Here is a 19874-nt window from a genome sequence, read left to right on the forward strand (position 1 = left end):
AGCTAAAATTTTGACATAACATATTCAAAATTGTACGACACCACTACTACCTGGGTAATTGTGCCATGGTTTTCTTCGAACCTTCCTAACCCTGCGTTTACACATGACAGGACAGTTAACTTCATGTATTGATTGTCAAAATACCAAAACTTGCTTGTGTGACGTAGGCTCCCGACAACCGCAAAAACAGTTGAAATTTTATGAATGAAAATCGATTTCTTTTTGATTTCCATTCACATATTTTGTTTTTGTTCATGTTCTTTTGTTTTGAACACATTTCAATTATTTTCTCACACGTTTTTATAAAAATGTAAAAAATTTGTTAACCCGACTGTCTATGAAAAAATGATGGACAGCTGGGAGACAACCCCCCATACCATTGCTATCGCAAACGATCCGTTTTCGAATGTTTTTCGATAGTTTTGCGGATATTTTGTTCGAAAACGACACTCGAGAACGAATTGAAAACGATTCATTCGTCGCTCAGTTTGTGACAGGAAAACCTTCGAATTCGAATGTCGTTAATAATATTAAGTCTGTCTGGTTACTTTCCCAGCAAAAATTTTCCAGCAAGAACTTTCTGAGAGAGTAAGGGGTTTTTGTTCTCTTTTGCTAGAAAATTGTAAAAAGTAAACAGACACCTTCCCAGCAAAAACCAGCAAGCAATCAGCTGGCTTGCCAAAACAGACAATTTGTCCGCCAATAAAGGAAGCAAACACGTTGTATTTTATTAAAAATAAAAAAGATAATGAAACAAAAAAGTATTTTTCCACTTTACAAATTTGTTTTCCATAAAACAATACAATTAGACTATGTTATTTCCACAATAAAATGGTTTTAAATTTTCACAAACATAAATCAACAACAAATTAAAAACAGATGATTGATTGTTTTCAGGAAGAAGAAGAGCTTGCAAGTGCTTGCTAGAAGAAATTTGTCCAGCAAGAATTTGCAAGCTCTCAGTGAAAGAACTGTCAAAATGTCTCTCTTGAATCGCTCTCTTTTGCTGGTTTTTTGTGTTAACAGACGACTTCCAGCAACAATTGGTACAAGTTGTTACAAATTTTAGGGTAACCAGACACAGCTATTATTAGCGAATGAAAGATGATAGTTTTTACGATAGTGCCGAAAAAGCATTTTTGGCGGAGTTTCGATTTTATGACATGTTTAACTTTATCTGACGTCTCTTGATTTTTCTGTTATGTACCTTTTCTTCTTTGTAATGTTTGTGATTCAATGCGTGTAACAGTTTATAAACATTGTTGTCTTGTATTTGTAACCAAGATACATATATGTTGTGTTTATCATCACTTCTTGTTAATATTATAAGTAGCATTTATATCGAAAATATTTGAAAAAAGCAAATGGGAATTTTTCACGAACTACATAAAATTATTTTTTAAAACGTAAAAAATTTCCGAAGTAAAAAATGTTTCTCGAAACAATTTTTCTTGTGAAGAAAAAACATTCGCAATATGTTCGAAAATGATATCGTTTTTAAACTTTTGACGAACAAAAGAACAACGTGCTTGTGTACACCCGAAAACCATTTGCCAATCCTTCGACAGCGATATCGTTTTCGAAAGTTGTGCCGGACATTCGAATAATATCCGCACTTGGTATGGGGCAAGATCTATTTAACAGGTCACGTAAGTAGCACAAATACAACTCTGTTTTTGCCAAAAATTCTTCAATATGTCAAAACGTTTGTTTTCGTTTTCATAAAATTTATTCACAATAACAAACAATTTTACAGATTAAAACCAATCATCTGGTCATTCTACGCCACCTTATTATTTCATCATGGTATGGGGGGAAACGACAAATGTATGTGTTAGTAAATCAGAGTTGTATTTGAAGACAAACTGTCTGGTGTACACGCCTAGTTATTGTGTACCATGATATGTATGTTTGTACAATTATTTCAAAGCTCGCTTTTTGAGAATTTTTTGGATTTGTTGCCAAGACACAATGCAAGACATGGTCATGCAAGTTGACGACGAAAATATCATCAACGATTCGATTTTCTATTGGGTACTGCAGCATATAAATACAAATTAAAAATTCTTATCATAAAGACAAAATTTTATTTCATATCTTCTACTCTTGTGAAACATCCAAATCTACTGGTATAGATTCCTCGACTTTACTCGTGTCTAGTTCGGACTGTTGCAACTCATATCCGGAACATTTTTCACATCTGGATATTAAGTGACGCATACAATAAGGTGTGAGACACTGCTGGCATCGTGTCTTTATTTTGGAACCATTCCGTGATTTACATCCTCGACATCTTCTTCTATTATCATTTTCTCTAGATTGCAATACAATTCCCGCACCAATCAGTGCTTTCTCGGCTGGTATCGAACCAGTTTTGTTTGCTGCATCCGTAGCCTTAGAAGCATTGGCCAGTACAGCATCACCATTTTCCCCTAATATCTCTGCTATTTGTAGCTTCAGTGGTAGTGGAACCTTTAAGTTTATGTGTATGCGCTGTTTTAACTGTTGTTGAGTTAAATATAATCCCAATTGCCGTAGAAAATCTCTATATTCTAGTTCGGCCTCTCCATTTTCCGACAAACGATACAGTATCCATGCATTGAAGGCTGCAAGGTCTAACATGAAGTAGAAATGTTTCAAAGACCACGAATAAGGGTTATTTGCTCTAGCATATTTCGTTGAATACTTTTGCATGTTTTCGATTGCTTTTGAATTTGAATCTTTTATTGTTTGATATAACTTAGTCCCGTCAATGCGTGCTGAAAGACCATTCGTCAAAAGGAAACCAGTCGATGTTACATTTTCACCTGGTCCACAAATTAGAGTAGTATCGTGCTTTGTATACCACATCTGAAAATCGTTGGAAGTATTGCTCAACTCTGAAGGAATTTCATGTGCGTTATGTTCCAAAGAACCAACAACCTGTAGCCGATATTGTTTGAGCTTTTGCATTAAATGTAGCGAGCTAAAACGTTCTCGCATACACAAACATCTTCTTGAACCTTTAATGTCACTTATTAGTTGATAAACTTCCTCGTCCAGAGGATCGCAGTTACTTGCAATAATAGCATTGGAGATATATAATGTTTTTGCATCGCACATTGTAATAAAACGAAGTCCTTTACTGTTGTACATGGGTGAAATTTGATGATCAAAGGGACTGTAAGGGTCTGTACTCAAATCAAGAATATGTTCATCTATCATGCAGAAATCGCTTGGTGCATAATATGACCTACAGTTGATAATCAATTTCTCCCACAAATCTCCAACAGAATCCAACGGATGGCTCGAATCATCTGGCTGTTCAACGCAACGTAAACATTTATTTATAAACTCAAAACGCTTATAAGTCATCGTAGCCCTAAAAATTGCATTTCCTAGTTCCAGTGTCCATAATTCCTCAATTGGGCCAGGACATAATGAATTTCTAAGAACGCCACACAAATAATTCAGTCCCAACCATGCTCTCATTTCAGTCATATCTGTTAAACGTTTCTCATAGGACTCCTTTCGTTTGGTAGCTTTAATTTCCTCGTTTGTGCTTTTAACAATTTGACTTAACATAGGAACGTCGAAAAGAAGATGCCAAGCTTCGAGAAGATTAGTTACGCTTTTTGCAGGACCTGCATAAGGGATTCAATAAATAACATAAAACATACACAATTTTAAAATGATTACCTTTTCCAGTGGGAACAAACTCGGGCAATTCATCTGCTGTAGGTTGTGTTGGTGGAACCTAAAAAAGTACCCGATGAATATGCATATAAGAAACATAGTCGTCTGGGATGTTACCATGCTCCACATTTGACCAGTTGAGCTTTTCAATTCAGCTTTTGCTATTTTTGTCTTGCTTGGACCCATGTCGTCCTCTTCATCTTTATACTGTCTAAGGAATTGTGTTCCATCACATTGCCATTGAAATTTCCGTTCAACTTCCACGTCATTTCCTGCATTGAGAGGGTCATAATTTATGCTGGTTTCGGGTTCATTAAATCGTCCCAAAACTTCCATAAACGTTTCACCATCATCGTCAGACTCTTGTTTCTTAATATTTGCTAATATTGAATCGTTAAAGCTCATCATTCTAAAGCCCTCGGCACATACGGTCCGTCAGCGTTATTTCATGTCACGCGTTAACGCACGGCATTTTAAACAATATGGAAATCCATATGGTTGCACTGATCAACGCAATTTGAAACGCACGGAAGTTAAAATTTTTTTAACTCCATGCGTTACGACGCGCGTTCGCTTTTGACATTTGTTTGTTTACATTTTGTGATCATATGTTACAAATCAAAATGGCGTAAATTGGAAATTGTTGTAGTTATTGTTCATTTCATTTTCTGCGTTTCGCTTGCATTTTTAAGGAAAAATAAAAAATAATATAATTGAAAATGGAAGAAGCCCTGATAAATGCCGTCCAGCAACACCCATGCATATACGACAAATCCTCAAAGGCGTATAGAAATAAATTCTCGAAGGAAAAGGCATGGGACGCTGTGGCAAATGCTGTCGGTAAACCAGGTAAGGAGAAACCAAAATTTATTAAAATTTGTTCTATTATTTTTGTTTATTTTCACAGTAAAACAGTGCCAGACAAGGTGGAAGAGTCTGAGGGACCGGTTTGTGAAGGAAGAGTTGAAGCTGGCTTCGGGGAGTGAAGCTCCCGAATATATGGATTGGAAGTTTTCCGCCTCGATGTCCTTCCTACGCGATCATCTGCAGCCGAGACCGTAAGTTAATTTTATTAATAATAATCCTACTCCTCAATAGAAATTGTAATATATGTATGTGAGTTTGTTTTGCCGATGTACGTGACAGCGCGAAATATTCGCCCTAGGCCCACTTTCTAAAAGAAAGGGTGCTACTAAAGAACCTTTGGCATAAATAGAATACTCTACCATCTGGAGGAAAAATCTAAAATTTTTACCACAGTTAGATCTTTACGTCCTGATTACAAAAATGTAAAGTATGTTTGTCCATACTTCCCGAGATATGGGCCCGTGAAGTTCCGAAAATTCCCTTGTTAGTGTTAGTTTTCGTGCCCTAAATTGGCTCCTGTCCATAGGAGAAAGGAATCCCCGACCGAAGGCCGGCTACTAAGAAAAAACTTGCAATTAAAAAAAATTTCAGATTTTTTCCGTCAGCTGGTAGAGTATTCAATTTGTTCCGAACCTTTCTCAAATAATGAGTGCTTTTATAGAAGATATATAGAACAAAGTAATATTGTTTTCTGTCCAACTTATTGCTGTCACTTGAATTACATTCCACTGTCCTAGAATTACGCAGATTCTTGGCCATTTATTTTGGATCACTTGGCATAGTGAGTGAGTGATACCTCACTAGACCTTGAAAAGATGAACCGATTGGTTTCACACGATGACTTGGCAGACAATAGGTGTGTCGTTTAATCAATAATTTGTACATGTCCAGTAGCTTCTTGTAAATGTTACCGATTTTTGTCGGAAACTCAAGAATTAAGTTAAAGATTCGACTAAATGTGGGTGCGCCATTGTACAGGCCTTGGTTCCGAGATTGAAGGAACTAGATGAACGAATGAGCCAAATGTAGTTCCAATAATTTTTTCTTGGGAATAATTAATTTGAACTGTTCGTTCCGAAATTACGCAGATGTTTACAAATTTTTTGTAATAGGAAAATATGTCAAATGTTACGTTAAAGAAATCGAAAGAATTTGTAATCTTTCATATCAGGGTTTCATCGATTCCATAGAAGACCAGTTGCAGGTGAGAACAGAAGTCTATATGCTGGCCGTGGAGGAGCAAACGTGGATAAATCATTACAACAGATCATACAACAAGGCAATGGATTTGTTAAGGCAAGACAAGTTGAGTCAAATCTGGCCTCGGCCATAGATGCTCTCCAATAATGTCTGCTCCCTTAGAATGCAAAATAATTCTTTTCCAGCAGGCTTCCAAAAAGCAGTATTATCAATATCTGCGTGCACTGAAAACTTTGGAAATGCCACATTTACCTAAATTGCAAAATTACAAATTTGCTTCATGCTATAACGGTGATTGAGGACAATATAAGTGATTCATCGGAAGCTGATTTTAGAGAGCTTCTGGAAAGAAGCAATCGAACATACCAAAAAGTTGTGATATCAATACCATAATCGAAGATCCCAAGAACTCGACGAAGAAAAGTGCTGCGGACACTGCGACAACAGATGAGGAAAATTTAAGTACCCAAGATTGAATTGATTTTTCACTAATATAACAGCGAAGTTATCAAGCAAAGCTAGTATTGCAGCCACCTCCAGGAATGCATGATAATTTGGATGCCTATAAATTGTACATTTGTTCCATTGCGGGTTTCTTTGTGCTCGAATATTATGTAAAGCTGGTGATGTTGTGACCACTAGCTATTTGGAGGATTTGTGGTCAACATCGCTGACAAAATTTGTCGATGAAATAGGTATGAGCTCGTCGTCATGGACCGATCCAAACATTTTGCTGAGAATTATGAAGTGCATTACGCTTTCAATTAGCACATTTAGTGCTATGGTTATTTTAATTCCTTGCGGCAATTGTCAGTTTGAAGGAGAAAGGTGTGTGGCATATTGTAACCCTTTGCCTCTCAACACCCTCTCACGCCGACAAAATGACAATTGCCGCAAGGAAATTGGCCTAATGTAAATATGGACTTGGATGTATATTTAAAAAATGTTGGAATGTTACCAATTCTACAACGTTGGGTCCATGTTTTCCGTGGCATGCTCGACAAGGAACAACTCTGCTCATGGTTGTAGAAAACATTTAAGAATTTGAAGCAATAATTGAACGTTTTCTCTTCCATTCAGAACAATTGGAAAACGCCCCCTTTCCCAAAAAGTTCACATTTTCCAGCATGGTACCAGACGATGATACACGTCAAACCAAAGAGTTTATGTATGCCTTAATGAAATTTGTTGATGATCTAACGCTTTCACCCACTGAAGTTGCTACCATTGTGAGAAAAGGTGCAGCTTTAGCAGTTACCTGTGGGTGATATTTCGGATCTTATACAAATTGTAACTGATACACAATATTTGGAAAAGATACGTCAATTTTTTGCCCTGTACCTGTACTATTTATTTATTTGTTCAATTTAACATGTATAACAAAGCCAATAGGCCAATTATTGAAATACAATATGGAAGAATGTGTCACATATTTACATGATTATTATACCAAAGAGGATCGTTACAATTTATTATATTCACAATCGATTATCATATTGGAGAAAAACTGCTGGAAACAGTTTTAAAACAATTGGAGAATTTATCTGATGGGCAAAATTGAATACATGTGTATGTAGGTTTTTGAATCCATTTCCCAACATTCCTCAGATGTGAAATTTTGAAAACAACGATGAATTGTGACTCAATTCGACAGGAGATAGTTGAGTAGGTTTGGTAAGGCAGTTGAAAAGGTGGAGAGTAACGCGTGGGCATCTTCCGCATGCTGAGCAGATGTTTTGTACGGTGTCAGCAATCCAATACTAAGACGTCTGCACCATCCAGATCGTAATTGAGCCAAACGTAGCGTGTTTTCACGGTAACGCCCGACCATCACAATGGTATGCTTTCGTTGTATACAGGAAGAATCTTTGTCTCCCTATGTAGATGGTCCAGGGCAGACATGAGGAGGCACCCTGTTGTAGTTGTGACAGCTTTGAATATTTTTCCATTGTGATCTAGGGATTCTCTCTTGTATCGTTGGCTTGTCACAGATAGTCGTGTTATGCACGGACGACGGGAACATGCTGTCGGATGTGACCCCTAGAATATTGGGATAGTTTGTGGTCGGAATTCTGCTATCATCGACCGTGACATTCAACTCTGTTCTCACCTCTGTCGTCCATGTGGTTAGTGGTGGGTATTTGCATATTCCGCGCGTGGAAAAAGATGGTAAGATCAGTCAAATAGGAATTCAGCATTTCACAAATGATATCAAGATCGTACCATCGTACGTACGCATACGTTACGATCTCAATTCTGGAGGGGGGTTGAACACAGGAGAGGTAAAGGTTACAATTTTGAATGTTTGCATTTGAACCATGGCACAATTACCCAGGTATGGCATCGTAAAATTTTGAATATGTTATGTCAAAACTTTCTTTATGTTGTTGGGGAAATTACAACAAAAATATTTTTTTATAAAGGGATTTGACTTTTCATATTCGATCAGCTGGTGTAATGCACTACCTAGTAGTTCTGCCATGATTTGAACCTAACCTGAATTGAAATAAATTAAATAATGGATATGTTAACTTCAGTTCAATGTCAACGTAGTCGGCATCGTCGACTATATCCTTCCCAAATCCTTTGTATATGAATTATTAAATGATTTTTTACTACCTAAATGCAAGTATTTACAATGTTTTCTATATTTTTGAAATGTAATATTTTTATATGTATTTCTAGAACAACAAGCAATTTCGATTCCTATCAAGGAGAAGAGTATTTAACAGAGGACTTTGAAAGTTCTTATGAAACTTCATTTGAAGTGTTGCCGCAGGCAACTCCAGAAACCTCTCCTACTGATCTTCCAAAAAATAAGAAGCGTAAAACCGATGAAGCCCACGAGAAATTTTGCGAAGTAATGGGAAACCTTAATAGTGCAGTCAAAGTGAGCATGGAAGGAGAATTAACAAATAATGGATTTTATAAGTATATTGATTCCATGTTAAAAACGATGGATGACAAATCTAGAAGGCTAATAGAAGTTGAAATAATAAATCTTGTTGCAGAAAGAGTAAATATTTTATATATTTAATAGACTTAGTATAAAACATATCATTTGAATTGAACTTGTACCTTTTATATACTTATGGACTGACTATATATAATGTTTTTTTAAGTTACTTTTTATATCTTTTAAGTAAATATTTATTGCCTAGATGACTGTTTCTCTAAAACCTAAGTAAACCAATAAAACATTATTCCAATTGTCAGTTTTTAGGACACCATCATCCCCTCCTAAAAACAGACAAATTTGAGCAATGATTTTTTTTTACTAGAATTGGTCGATTTTCTGTCTGTTTTACCTTTTATTTAAATACATATCATGTATTGAACTTTATAAAAAATGTATATCGTCATAAGTGTTCCTAGTCTTACCTACCCCCATTACTATATGTCTTCTTTTGTTAACGTTTGGATTTTCCGAACAGATTTATAGAGTTCCGGTTATTTAAAGGTAAATGTGATCGTTAAATTTCATGGAGGACATTCTTGTCATTAACTTTAATGTGTAAAATATATTTGTGATGACTGCAAATTGGTTCATTTTGCGTTTTAAAATCCATCCAAAAGTAAAAGAAGACATAATAGTGGCCCTTAGAGTAAATAATTTTTCCATTTTATTTGAAATAAATATTTTGAATTCATATTAAAATTGTTTCATTTCGATTAAAAGAAATCTATATACATACATATATTGTATACAAGAAGGACCTAAGTCAAACAGAATGAAATTTGGTACTTATTGCTTGGCATATTTAAAGAATGTTTTACTTTACTTTTTTACTGTGATATTAAATAAATAAAATAAAAAGTAGAGATCATAGGTTTGTGAATATCCCGTATTACGGATACGTATTCCTAGATATGTAGCCTTTCAGTATATCTCTTATTTCAAATGCTCTTTTCGAAGCATTATTAGAATTATTTTTTTTAAGTTTTGTTAGATTTTTCTGGTTTTTTATCTCGTCTCTCCACAAACCCTTTCTACCGTCCTTATCGCCCGCAAAGTTCTTAGGGCAGTACTTCTCATCATTATCCTTCAGAAAGTTGTGAAGGACAATAGTTGCTTTCACAATATTTTCAGCAACATGTGGGCTAACATATAGTGGACCAAGTAATATCCTCCACCTAGCCGTTAATATCCCAAAGGCATTCTCGATAGTCCTCCTTGCTCTGGAAAGTCTCATATTGTACATTTCTCTGTCTGCAGGGAGAAGTATTCCTGGATAGGGACGCATTAGATTGTTTCTTAGCGGAAAAGCTGCATCTCCCACGAGAAAATAGGGCACATTTTCCCCACCGACTTCTATTGGAGCATCTGGAGGTAGATTTAGCTCGTTGTTTAGAAGACTTTTTCCAAACTCAGAGTTTCTTAGCACGCCACCATCACTTTGTGATCCATATGCCCCTATATCCACAACTGTAAACCTGTAGTCTGCGTCGCAAACCGCCATTAAAACTATGGAATATGTACCTTAACAAAAAAATAAAAGTTAGTTCCTTCTTCCAAGTTTGGATTTAGGCAAATACCTTTATAATTGTAGTACATTGATCCTGAATTGTGTGGGGATTTTATATATACATGTTTTCCATCAATGGCTCCTACACAATGTGGAAAATTCCATACTTCTTCAAACCTTTCCGCCATTTTCGACCAGTCTGCTGTCAATGGAGTTTCTAGGTACTGAGTCGAGAGTTTTTCCCAAATCTTTTGGCACGTATCTTTTATAATATATCTCACTGTTGAGGCTCCAATCTTGAATGTCACGGATAAATAGCTTACACTATCCCCATTTGCCAGATATCTGGAAAAGTAAGTACATATAGTTATCCTAAAAACACTAAAATTATTTTACTAACTTACATTAGCGTTAAAAACAAACGACACTTTGCAGAAATTGTGGGTCTATTTGAATTTTTGGTTAATTCAGATTCCAATATATGGAAGAGGACATCAAATACTGCGGGCGTCATTCTTACCAAAAGTTGGAATTGTTCCAAGTCAGTATTATATAGTCTTTCGAAGTCCAGAGCAAAGAAGCCGTCCTCATCCCTACGTTCAAAGAGAGGCCTCACCCAAAACCTTCTTGGTCTTGGTAAACATTTCAAAGCCTCATATAACCCGTAGGCAATATTTGCATAATAGCGTATTGTTAAAATATCCATCAAGATAAATAATTTTCCAGATTTTGTTTTCAAACAAATTTCTAATTGTGAGCGCGTCACACATACACATACTATTGCATTCAGAAAACATATGTTTTTTAGTGGTGTGTTGGTGGCGCGTCTCATGTGCGTTAGCAAAATCTAACGCGTGTGACATATCAGCGCGTAACGCATCGCAAAACTCAACGCGCCGTATGTGCCGAGGCCTTAACGTTCCAATCAATCGTTACCAAGTTACTATACATTTGCGTACGACTGTTTTACAGTTACCAAGGTTCACAGAAGGCGGTTTCGTATTCAGCCATTATTCTTGTAAATCCATTGTAAAAAAAAACAATAACTTGTTTAAGAAAAGAATGTTTATTTTTACTAGAGTTGTGTCGTCGTTCCGGAACGAACTAGTTCAAAAGAACTACTCCACAAAAGGAACGACCGGTACTATGTCCGACTATGCGGTTCAGCTAGTTCCTTTTGCTCCCTCGTTTGTTTCCATTCCCTTTGCTCTTCTCTTTCAGTTATAGTACGTTTATATCAATGGCCACTGGTGGCTGCTGAAAGATACTCTTAAGGCCAGAACAGAATCAATCGTCGCTTGATTCCCAAATGTCAAATTATAAAGGCATGAGCAGAGCCTCCTAAAGGAGAACGCAGGCGGATTTGAAAAGAGGCTCTGGCATTCCTTTATAATTTGACATTTGGGGAAGCAAGCAAAGCAAGCGACGTTTGATTCTGTTCTGGCCTTAAAGGCGAGAACACAATGGATTTTTGTTGCTAATTTTTTCCGCCTCGCTTCAAATTGCTAAAGTGAAATTGTACTGTTTTCTATAGGACAGACCACAACAAAGTTAAAAATTGTTTAACTTTTGAATTCTTCGCCTGGCTTCATTTTTGACATTTCGTTTCGACATTTAATTTGATATAAACACGTGATCAATGTGAAAAATAGAATTTGGCTGTAATTTTTATGTTCGGTACTAATTACTTATGAAAAATTCATATTGAAAAATTGAATTTTATTTGATATATCGAAAGAATTATGTTTATAGCGCCCATGAATTTTACGCTTCGATATGTGATACCAAGAAATAAGCGGCCAAGAGAAAAAATAAGCCAAGCAGAAAAAATAAGCGAAGAGCTGACTGTGTTCTCACATTAAGGCCGTGTTTATATTAGGCGTGTCTTTTTACTTACTAAATGTTGCCGAAACATTTTTTTCAGCAACTATTCCTTTATACAAATTTCAAAATCTTCAACATTAGTAATAATTATTACTAATTATCACGTAAAAAGACACAGCTATTATAGCCTTTTGCAGGATTAACCTTCTTAATGAGGATTTATTTGATGTATACGCAAAGGAATTGACATTTGAAACCCAGTGGATATGTTAAATCCGGTTATATATAAACATACTATTATAGTACGTTTATATATGACCGGATTTAACAAACCCACTGGGGTTCAAATGTCATTTCCATTGCCTATACGTCAAATAAATCCTCTTAAAGAAGGTTAACCCCGCAAAACCCTATAATATAAACAGCATATTACTCTCTGAAAAGAAGTCACTGAGCAAATCTAAAGGCCTGCGTATATAAGCTGCCTTGCCTGCTTACCTTGCTTAGTTCCAATTTACAATGGGCGAGTTTACTTGCGGCAATTGTCATTTTGTAGGATAGAGAGGTGAGGCATATGGTAACCCTTTGCCTCTCAGCACCCTCTCTCACCTAAATTGGGACTTAAGGCCTGCGTACATAAGCTGCTCTGCCTAAAGGCCTGCGTACATAAGCTGCTTTGCCTGATTGCCTTGCTTACCTGCTTCATTTCTGACGTAATAAAAATAATAGAATAAAGACGAAATTTCGAACTGGGTTGCCATCAGTTGGAAATTGGGTCGGCCTTCTTTGTTCTTTTATTTTTTTATTGAAGCAGCAAAGCAAGGCAATCAGGCAAAGCAGCTTATGTACGCAGGCCTTAATTGCCTTGCTTTCCTGCTTCATTTTTGACATAATAAAAATAAAAGAATAAAGTAGGCCGAGGAAATTTCGAACTGGGTTGCCCTTTTCTTTTTTATTCTTTTATCAGAAGTAAGCAAGGTAAGCAGACAAGGCAGCTTATGTACGCAGGCCTTTACTTCTGATAAAAGAATAAAAATAAAAAGGGCAACCCAGTTCGAAATTGCCTCGGCTTTTATTTTTATTATGTCAAAAATGAAGCAGGAAAGCAAGGCAATCAGGCAGAGCAGCTTATGTACGCAGGCCTTTATCTTACTAAAAAGTAAAAAGACACAGCTAATTATTCGATTTTTATAAACCTGTATTTAGAACATGACCTATAGATCCATCTAGCCATTGTCCGACCTCTAGATCCATTTGGTACCCATTTTTCGATCTATAGATCCATCTGGCTAAATTTTTTTATTTGCAAAATATTTAATATTTCGCTAATCTAAAGATGTTTTGAGTTTTGACATTGTTTCCGGACATTGTTTCTGTTTAGATACATGAATATCTGCCACAATGTCCAATGTGTTTGCACATACACGGGAAGCAGTCCGTTGCAAAGTGAAGGTGAGTTGCACAATGGAATGTGAAAGTGAATGGCTGTCTCAAGGATATTAATTTAATTGCAGAAATGTGAACCAAATCAACCGCCGGAATGGCGTAAATTTAGTGTTGACCCTCAGATAACATCATTGGAGGTGTTGTATTCTTTGTTGGCCAAAGCATTCGATATTAAATCGGATTTCTCTATTAAGTACAAGGCTTACGATCCAGCTGGGAATGAAATATATTTGTCTGTTTTGTCTGATTGGGATTTAGATGCGGCATTCCTACGAATACATAACATTTCTATACAAACATCTACGGAACCTTGCCTTATGTTACAAATCGATATAAAACCCTTTACAGAGGTGAAGGAATGGGATCCTGAGACTACGGCAAATGCTTCATCAGCCTTGATTGGTTCGGGCTCGGTTAGTAGCAGTTCAGGGGCAACTCCTACAAGTTCATCGGCCCGTGAGTTAATATCACCACTACAACAGTCGATTGGAGCTTCGCAAAAATATGTCCAACAAATGCAAACAAAGTTGCCTGGTATTATTATGAATCAAATGGAAAAGACATTCTCAATGGTCCAAAAAGCTTTCAATCTCAACGAAGAGACGATGGCTGCAATGCCACCAAGACCATCACTGGCCGACAATGAATTTCGCATGTATTTGGATGCCTTGGGTCAGATTCAACGTACAGACGAGCTGCGAAAGGTAATATTTTTGGGTGGCATAGATCCCAGTCTGCGAAGAGTTGTTTGGAAGCACATTTTAAATGTCTATCCGGCCGGTATGAATGGTCATCAACGGATGGATTACATGCGTTGCAAATCAGAGCAGTATTATAAATTGCGAGACGTCTGGAAAACTGCCATAAAACAGGGTAAACCAAATGCATACTAAAGACAATCTTAGATCTATGTATATTGATCAAAATAATCTTTTGCAGGTTACGTTGTTGGTGAGTTGGCATATGTCACCAGCATGGTTAAAAAGGATGTTTTGCGCACGGATAGACTACATCCATTTTATGCGGGCAATGATGACAATCAGAATATAGCTTCCCTTTTCAATATACTCACAACGTATGCTTTGAATCACCCATCTGTTAGCTATTGCCAGGGCATGTCTGATATAGCTTCGCCTCTATTGGTGACAATGAATGATGAAGCTCAAGCTTACATATGTTTTTGTGCTATCATGGAAAGGGTGAGGGGTAACTTTATGCTCGATGGCATTGCAATGACGCAGAAATTCGCTCACCTTACTGAAGCTTTAAGTTATTATGACTCTGATTTTTGGGAGTACCTCAAATCACAGCAAGCGGATGATTTACTGTTTTGTTACCGTTGGTTGTTACTCGAACTGAAGCGGGAGTTTCCATTCGAAGATGCGTTACGTATGTTGGAGGTTCAATGGAGTTCTTTAAAGTATGAAACTACAGTTGACAAAGAACTGAAGTTATTTGAAAAAGAGTTTGTCCCCATAAAAGAGACCACAGTTCCATCCACTCCAACTAGTATTGGCGGCGCAGTACCTCCAATTAGTCCCTCTTACTTCATGGCTAAGCCGCGTGAGAATGCTTATACGAAGGTTTGCGATTTAAGAAGGCAGAGCTCATCCGCATCGTTGCATTCACTGAGTTCATCCCTTACCTCAAGTCTGAACCATGGAGTTGGATCAATGGCATCTAAATTAGATGGTACTAGACGTCTAAATCAAAGTCTTGATGACAATATGTCACGACATGTTGCCTCCAAACGCACTAGGCGGAAAATTCCCTCAAATCGGCAGTCTTTGGATGAGGCCAAAATGTTACAACTACTAGAAGGTAAACATGAAAATACAGACGACTTTGTGATTTGTTCAACAAAATCAACAGATAGACAGCTTGACACCGACCAATCGGAGGATGACGATGTGTTCTCCGACCAAAGTTGTCATTTTACATTTCATGACACAAACCCCTTCAAAGAAGATACTTCCACAAACGGCGAAAATGTACCAACATCCAGATCTACGGGAATACACAAAGTATTTTTGAGTAGCAGCTCTTCATCATCTATAGTTGCCGATGTTGCAAACAGTGACACCAATAATGTTGGGCAAGGTGATGTCAGTAGTGAAACGAACGAAAAGAAATCGCTTCCGATACCTAAGGGAATTGCAAAATTGCAAAATAAAAAGATAATCTCCAATTATAATACTGTGAGCAATATAATTGTAAAACAGTTAGCGAATGCAAGTAATACTAGCGGAGGCCATTTTAAAGACTTGAAGGAAAAGATAGCAGCAACCAGTAGAAAAGGTAAATTGCGTTTTGGGCTAACTCTAAAAACAAATAGAATGTCGAACTTTTAAGTCATATGTTTATTTCATTTACAGGTTTATCTCTCGAGGAATGCAATGAAAAATCCCAACAAAGACTGGTAAAAAATTTCAATGAGTTTCTTAATTTTGCATCTATGAACAAGAGCCGTGTAGGCAATGCCGATAGAGCTAATACAACCATTTTGTCTAGCGAAGACATCGATGCACAAAGGCCCTGCAAAACGCCATCACCTCAAAAGCTTTCTCCAACACCTCATCCTCTTGTACAACTAACTAAAGGAGGTTTTACCTCATCCCTCGAAGAGTCTGACTCGTCGTCAATACCTGACACTACCAATAACACCTGGAGCTGTTCAACAGCGGCAACAGCAATACAACAAGCAAATAACTTAAGCAGCAATAGTTTACATCTTGAGCTCAATTCACTTTCTTCCCAAACACACACCCCAGAACGTACCCCAACATTGGAAACCACAAAACAATATAAACGTCCCAATGAATTGACGCCGAACCATCAACTAATGAAACAAGACGATGCAAATGCTACACCAGAGGAGGGTCAAGATATAGATTATTACCCGTCAATAATAAGGGAATTACATATGGAAGCGGATAATTTAGATAGACACTTGTTTGGCGATAATACAGTCACTAAAGATTCAACAAGTTCTGAAATTGAGTATAAAAAGCTGGGCAAAGACTCTTTAGACATGATAGAAGATCTTGATGCAGACCATGAAAGAAACTCTGTTGAGATAAACAATCGAGTCGGAGCTGTGCCAGTTTTAAATGGAGAAATAATTAGTAATTCGAATATGAATGATAAAAATCCCAATGCAGATAGCGTTATATCAAACCCATTTATTGAAGAAACTTCCAGCACCTACGATTTATCGTCTAAAAAAGAGAAAGGAGTTAAGACTAGCAGTAGTTGTGAACATTTTTATAACCATCCTTCAAGTAGTTCGAGTTCATTACCCGAAGTTTTGATACCAGTTTCCACCACTATACCTGATACGGGGGATGTTGATGAGATGGCCACAAATGCCGATGAAGTAGCTTTTTCGAAAGCTTCATCAATACAGCACCAACTCAATAGCGGAAACTCAACAAACTCCTCGCCGGCAGCCAGATTGCCACCGCCTTCAGAATTCGGTGGTGGTAATCCCTTCCTTATGTTTCTTTGTTTGACGCTTCTGCTCCAGCATCGCAATGTTATTATGAAAAGCCACATGGACTACAACGAAATAGCGATGCACTTTGACAAAATGGTACGAAAGCATGATGTAACACGGGTCTTGAACCAAGCTAGACGTATGTACATCGATTATTTGAAAAGTTATGCAGCATACAACCAAGGTAAACAACAGCAGCCCAACCATCTGAAGGAGCAACATCAGCAACACGAACAACAATCCTCAGTAGTAGCCAGTAATGCACCACCGCAGCATTTAAACGATCTAAATAGAAGTGCAACGATGACAATGCAATCGCACTCACAAAAATATCAAAGCAAAACATAAATGCAACAATCCAGCAATCAAGGCCCATCCTCATCGTCGTCGTACTATACGAAATCGTAAGAAAAGCGCAAACTAAAATCCTGATTGCATTTCATTTATAGTTATATGTATGTAATAAGAAAGGAAAGAAACACCAAAGATTGTTAAGAGTGACTGGTTTTAGGTTTTTACAAAACTGACTTTATCGATTTTAGTTTATTAAAAAACTAGATTTTATTTTGTAACAAAGAAGAATTTATTATGTACTTATTAGGAATAAAGTTAGTGGTGCATTTGTTTTTGTATTTTTTCATTTTGTATTTACTATTTAATTAGTCTGTTATGTTCATCTATAAATACATTCCTTCATTCCATCTCATGAGCAAATAAGTCATATGTAAAATTTGACAAAAAGCAGTATAAATGTGAAAAATAAATGTCATAATTTACTTTATAAAAATACATTATACATACATACATATGTATCGCATAATTAAAAACGTATATATGTATGAATGCATTACGACAGAATGAATATAAGAGTTTATTACTTACCAATGGTATACCCAAATATATTGTAAAATATTTCCAATTCGCTTTTAAATCTATAAATAAATTTATTTAACAACAATCTAATTGAACATACATAACCTTTTTCTTGTTTTTCTAATAGCATACCCAGCAGGGCAGTTACAAAGGTACAGAGTGTCGTGCAGGCCTGTATCACCTGCAGGTCACATGTTGTCATCAATCCTTGCCCTAAAGGAATTTCGATGGCTGCACCATCTTAAACATAGTTGAGCCCAAAATGATCTTGTCTGTCGAGGCAGCTCACGTTCTTCAGCTGCGACAGATGCGGAATGTACTGCAAGGACCGCATTCACAAGATATTTGTTTATGGCATCAGCGACTACATGAGTGTGAATACTATCCAAACCTGCTTGATAGGCTTGCTGATCTAGGAGTTCTGTCTTATATCATTGGACCTCGCTCTTTAGATTATGAAGATCTCTTTTGACATGTCTGGCTGGGGGAGTCCTATCCCCCATATGATAATTGGGGTGACTCCCACGGTAACACCCGAGTAAGTCCCCTGTTGACATGAGGAGGTATCCTGTTGTAGTTCTCAGCAGAGTTCGAAAATAAACAGTACACTAACATAGTGTACCGCTCCGAGTACAGTATCACTAAAATATTTTTAGCGTTAGTGTTCCGGAACACAAAAAAAAAAATATTTTAGTGATACTGTTCCGGAGCACAACGATAAACGTAGTGTACCACATTTTGGTACACTAAAAACGTTGGGTACCGCAGTCGGAACACTAAAAATCGTAGTGCTCCGCAGTCGGAACACTAAAAATCGTAGTGCTCCGCAGTCGGAGCACTAAAAAATCGTTGTGTACCACATGTCGGAACACTAAAAAATAACGTAATGATAATGTACCACACACGAGTTTATTATGATTTGCGAGGAAAATTAAATATTTATAATTTTTGAGATAAGTACAAATTAAGACATAAAAACTCAGATACACCTCTTAAATCCATGTATGTATACATATTAATTAATAACGTTGGGAACTTAAGTAGAAAATATGAAAAACATTGATTCGGTTGTTGTACAATGGCGCACTACAAATTGCAGTGTCCTGACTGTGGATACATGAGTTTATTATGATTTGTAATGAAAATTAAATATTTTTTAATTTTTTTTTTAATAAATACAAATTAAGAAATAAAATTTAATAGAACACGTGAAAACGCCTAATTTGATTTTTGGACAATGGATCAATAAAAATCGTAGTGTTCGGCTGCGGAGCACTAAAAATCGTAGTGTTCCGACTGCCGGAGCACTAAAAATCGTAGTGTTCCGACTGCCGGTAAAAACGATTTTTAGTGCTCCGACACGACGATCTTTGTGCTTCATTCCACAAATAACTAAATATAGTTTTTTCATAATTTTGACCAAATTTCGCAATGTGTTTAAAATATTTAAACATACATGAATGTAACAGTTTATCTTAATTTTTATTTGATCAAATTTAACCAAATATTTAATTTTCCTAAGAAAAAGATTTTTGGTGATCCGGCAGTCGGAACACTAAAATTTTTAGTGCTCCGCAGTCGGAACACTACGATTTTTAGTCCTCCGCAGTCGGAGCACTACGATTTTTAGTGCTCCGGCATGCGGTACACGACGTTTATCGTTGTGTTCCGGTACAGTATCACTAAAATATTTTTTAGTGTTTGTGTTCCGGAGCGGTACACCATCGTAGTGTACCTATCCACATTGGTACGGTACATGAGGAGGTATCCTGTTGTAGTTCTCAAGGCGGCGTTCTGACAAGTTTGATGTGAAAGGTGAAGAGTGTCGCAGAACATACCCAAATGTTCTATCGTGTTGCAATTATGTTCGCGGACTACATTAGCGCCGTATAGCTTATAACAGACCGATCTATCGCGTTATATGTGGCCAACCAGGTTTCTTTGTCTGCACGCACTTGATTTTACTGCCATCGACCAGTACATTCTAAGGAGGATATTTGCATATTCCTCTCGCGGAAATAGGTAGT

General features: G+C 36.8%; 3 protein-coding genes across 3 annotated transcripts; 2 read left to right on the top strand and 1 right to left on the bottom strand.

The window, feature by feature from the left end:
• Window positions 1-2064: 2064 nt before the first annotated feature.
• On the bottom strand, window positions 2065-11522 carry LOC141404745 (uncharacterized). The gene is made up of 4 exons (XM_073988449.1): window positions 11121-11522; window positions 3793-4084; window positions 3679-3736; window positions 2065-3623 (listed from the first exon to the last, which is right to left on the bottom strand). Exons 2-4 carry the CDS (start codon window positions 4081-4083, stop codon window positions 2101-2103), a joined length of 1872 nt encoding a protein of 623 aa, XP_073844550.1. The 5' UTR covers window position 4084; window positions 11121-11522; the 3' UTR covers window positions 2065-2100.
• LOC141404746 (uncharacterized) lies at window positions 4266-9392 on the top strand. Its single transcript, XM_073988450.1, has 3 exons — window positions 4266-4524; window positions 4583-4733; window positions 8428-9392. The coding sequence occupies exons 1-3, from the start codon at window positions 4395-4397 to the stop codon at window positions 8777-8779; spliced, it is 633 nt and encodes a 210-aa protein (XP_073844551.1). The 5' UTR covers window positions 4266-4394; the 3' UTR covers window positions 8780-9392.
• Window positions 11523-13238: 1716 nt separating the features above from the next.
• On the top strand, window positions 13239-17944 carry LOC141406606 (uncharacterized). Its single transcript, XM_073992378.1, has 4 exons — window positions 13239-13484; window positions 13547-14351; window positions 14418-15776; window positions 15854-17944. Exons 1-4 carry the CDS (start codon window positions 13434-13436, stop codon window positions 17320-17322), a joined length of 3684 nt encoding a protein of 1227 aa, XP_073848479.1. The 5' UTR covers window positions 13239-13433; the 3' UTR covers window positions 17323-17944.
• Window positions 17945-19874: the final 1930 nt, after the last annotated feature.

Source organism: Musca autumnalis, unplaced genomic scaffold (assembly GCF_047663935.1).
Source record: "Musca autumnalis isolate F117 unplaced genomic scaffold, ASM4766393v1 scaffold_5, whole genome shotgun sequence".
Lineage (NCBI taxonomy): Eukaryota > Metazoa > Arthropoda > Insecta > Diptera > Muscidae > Musca > Musca autumnalis.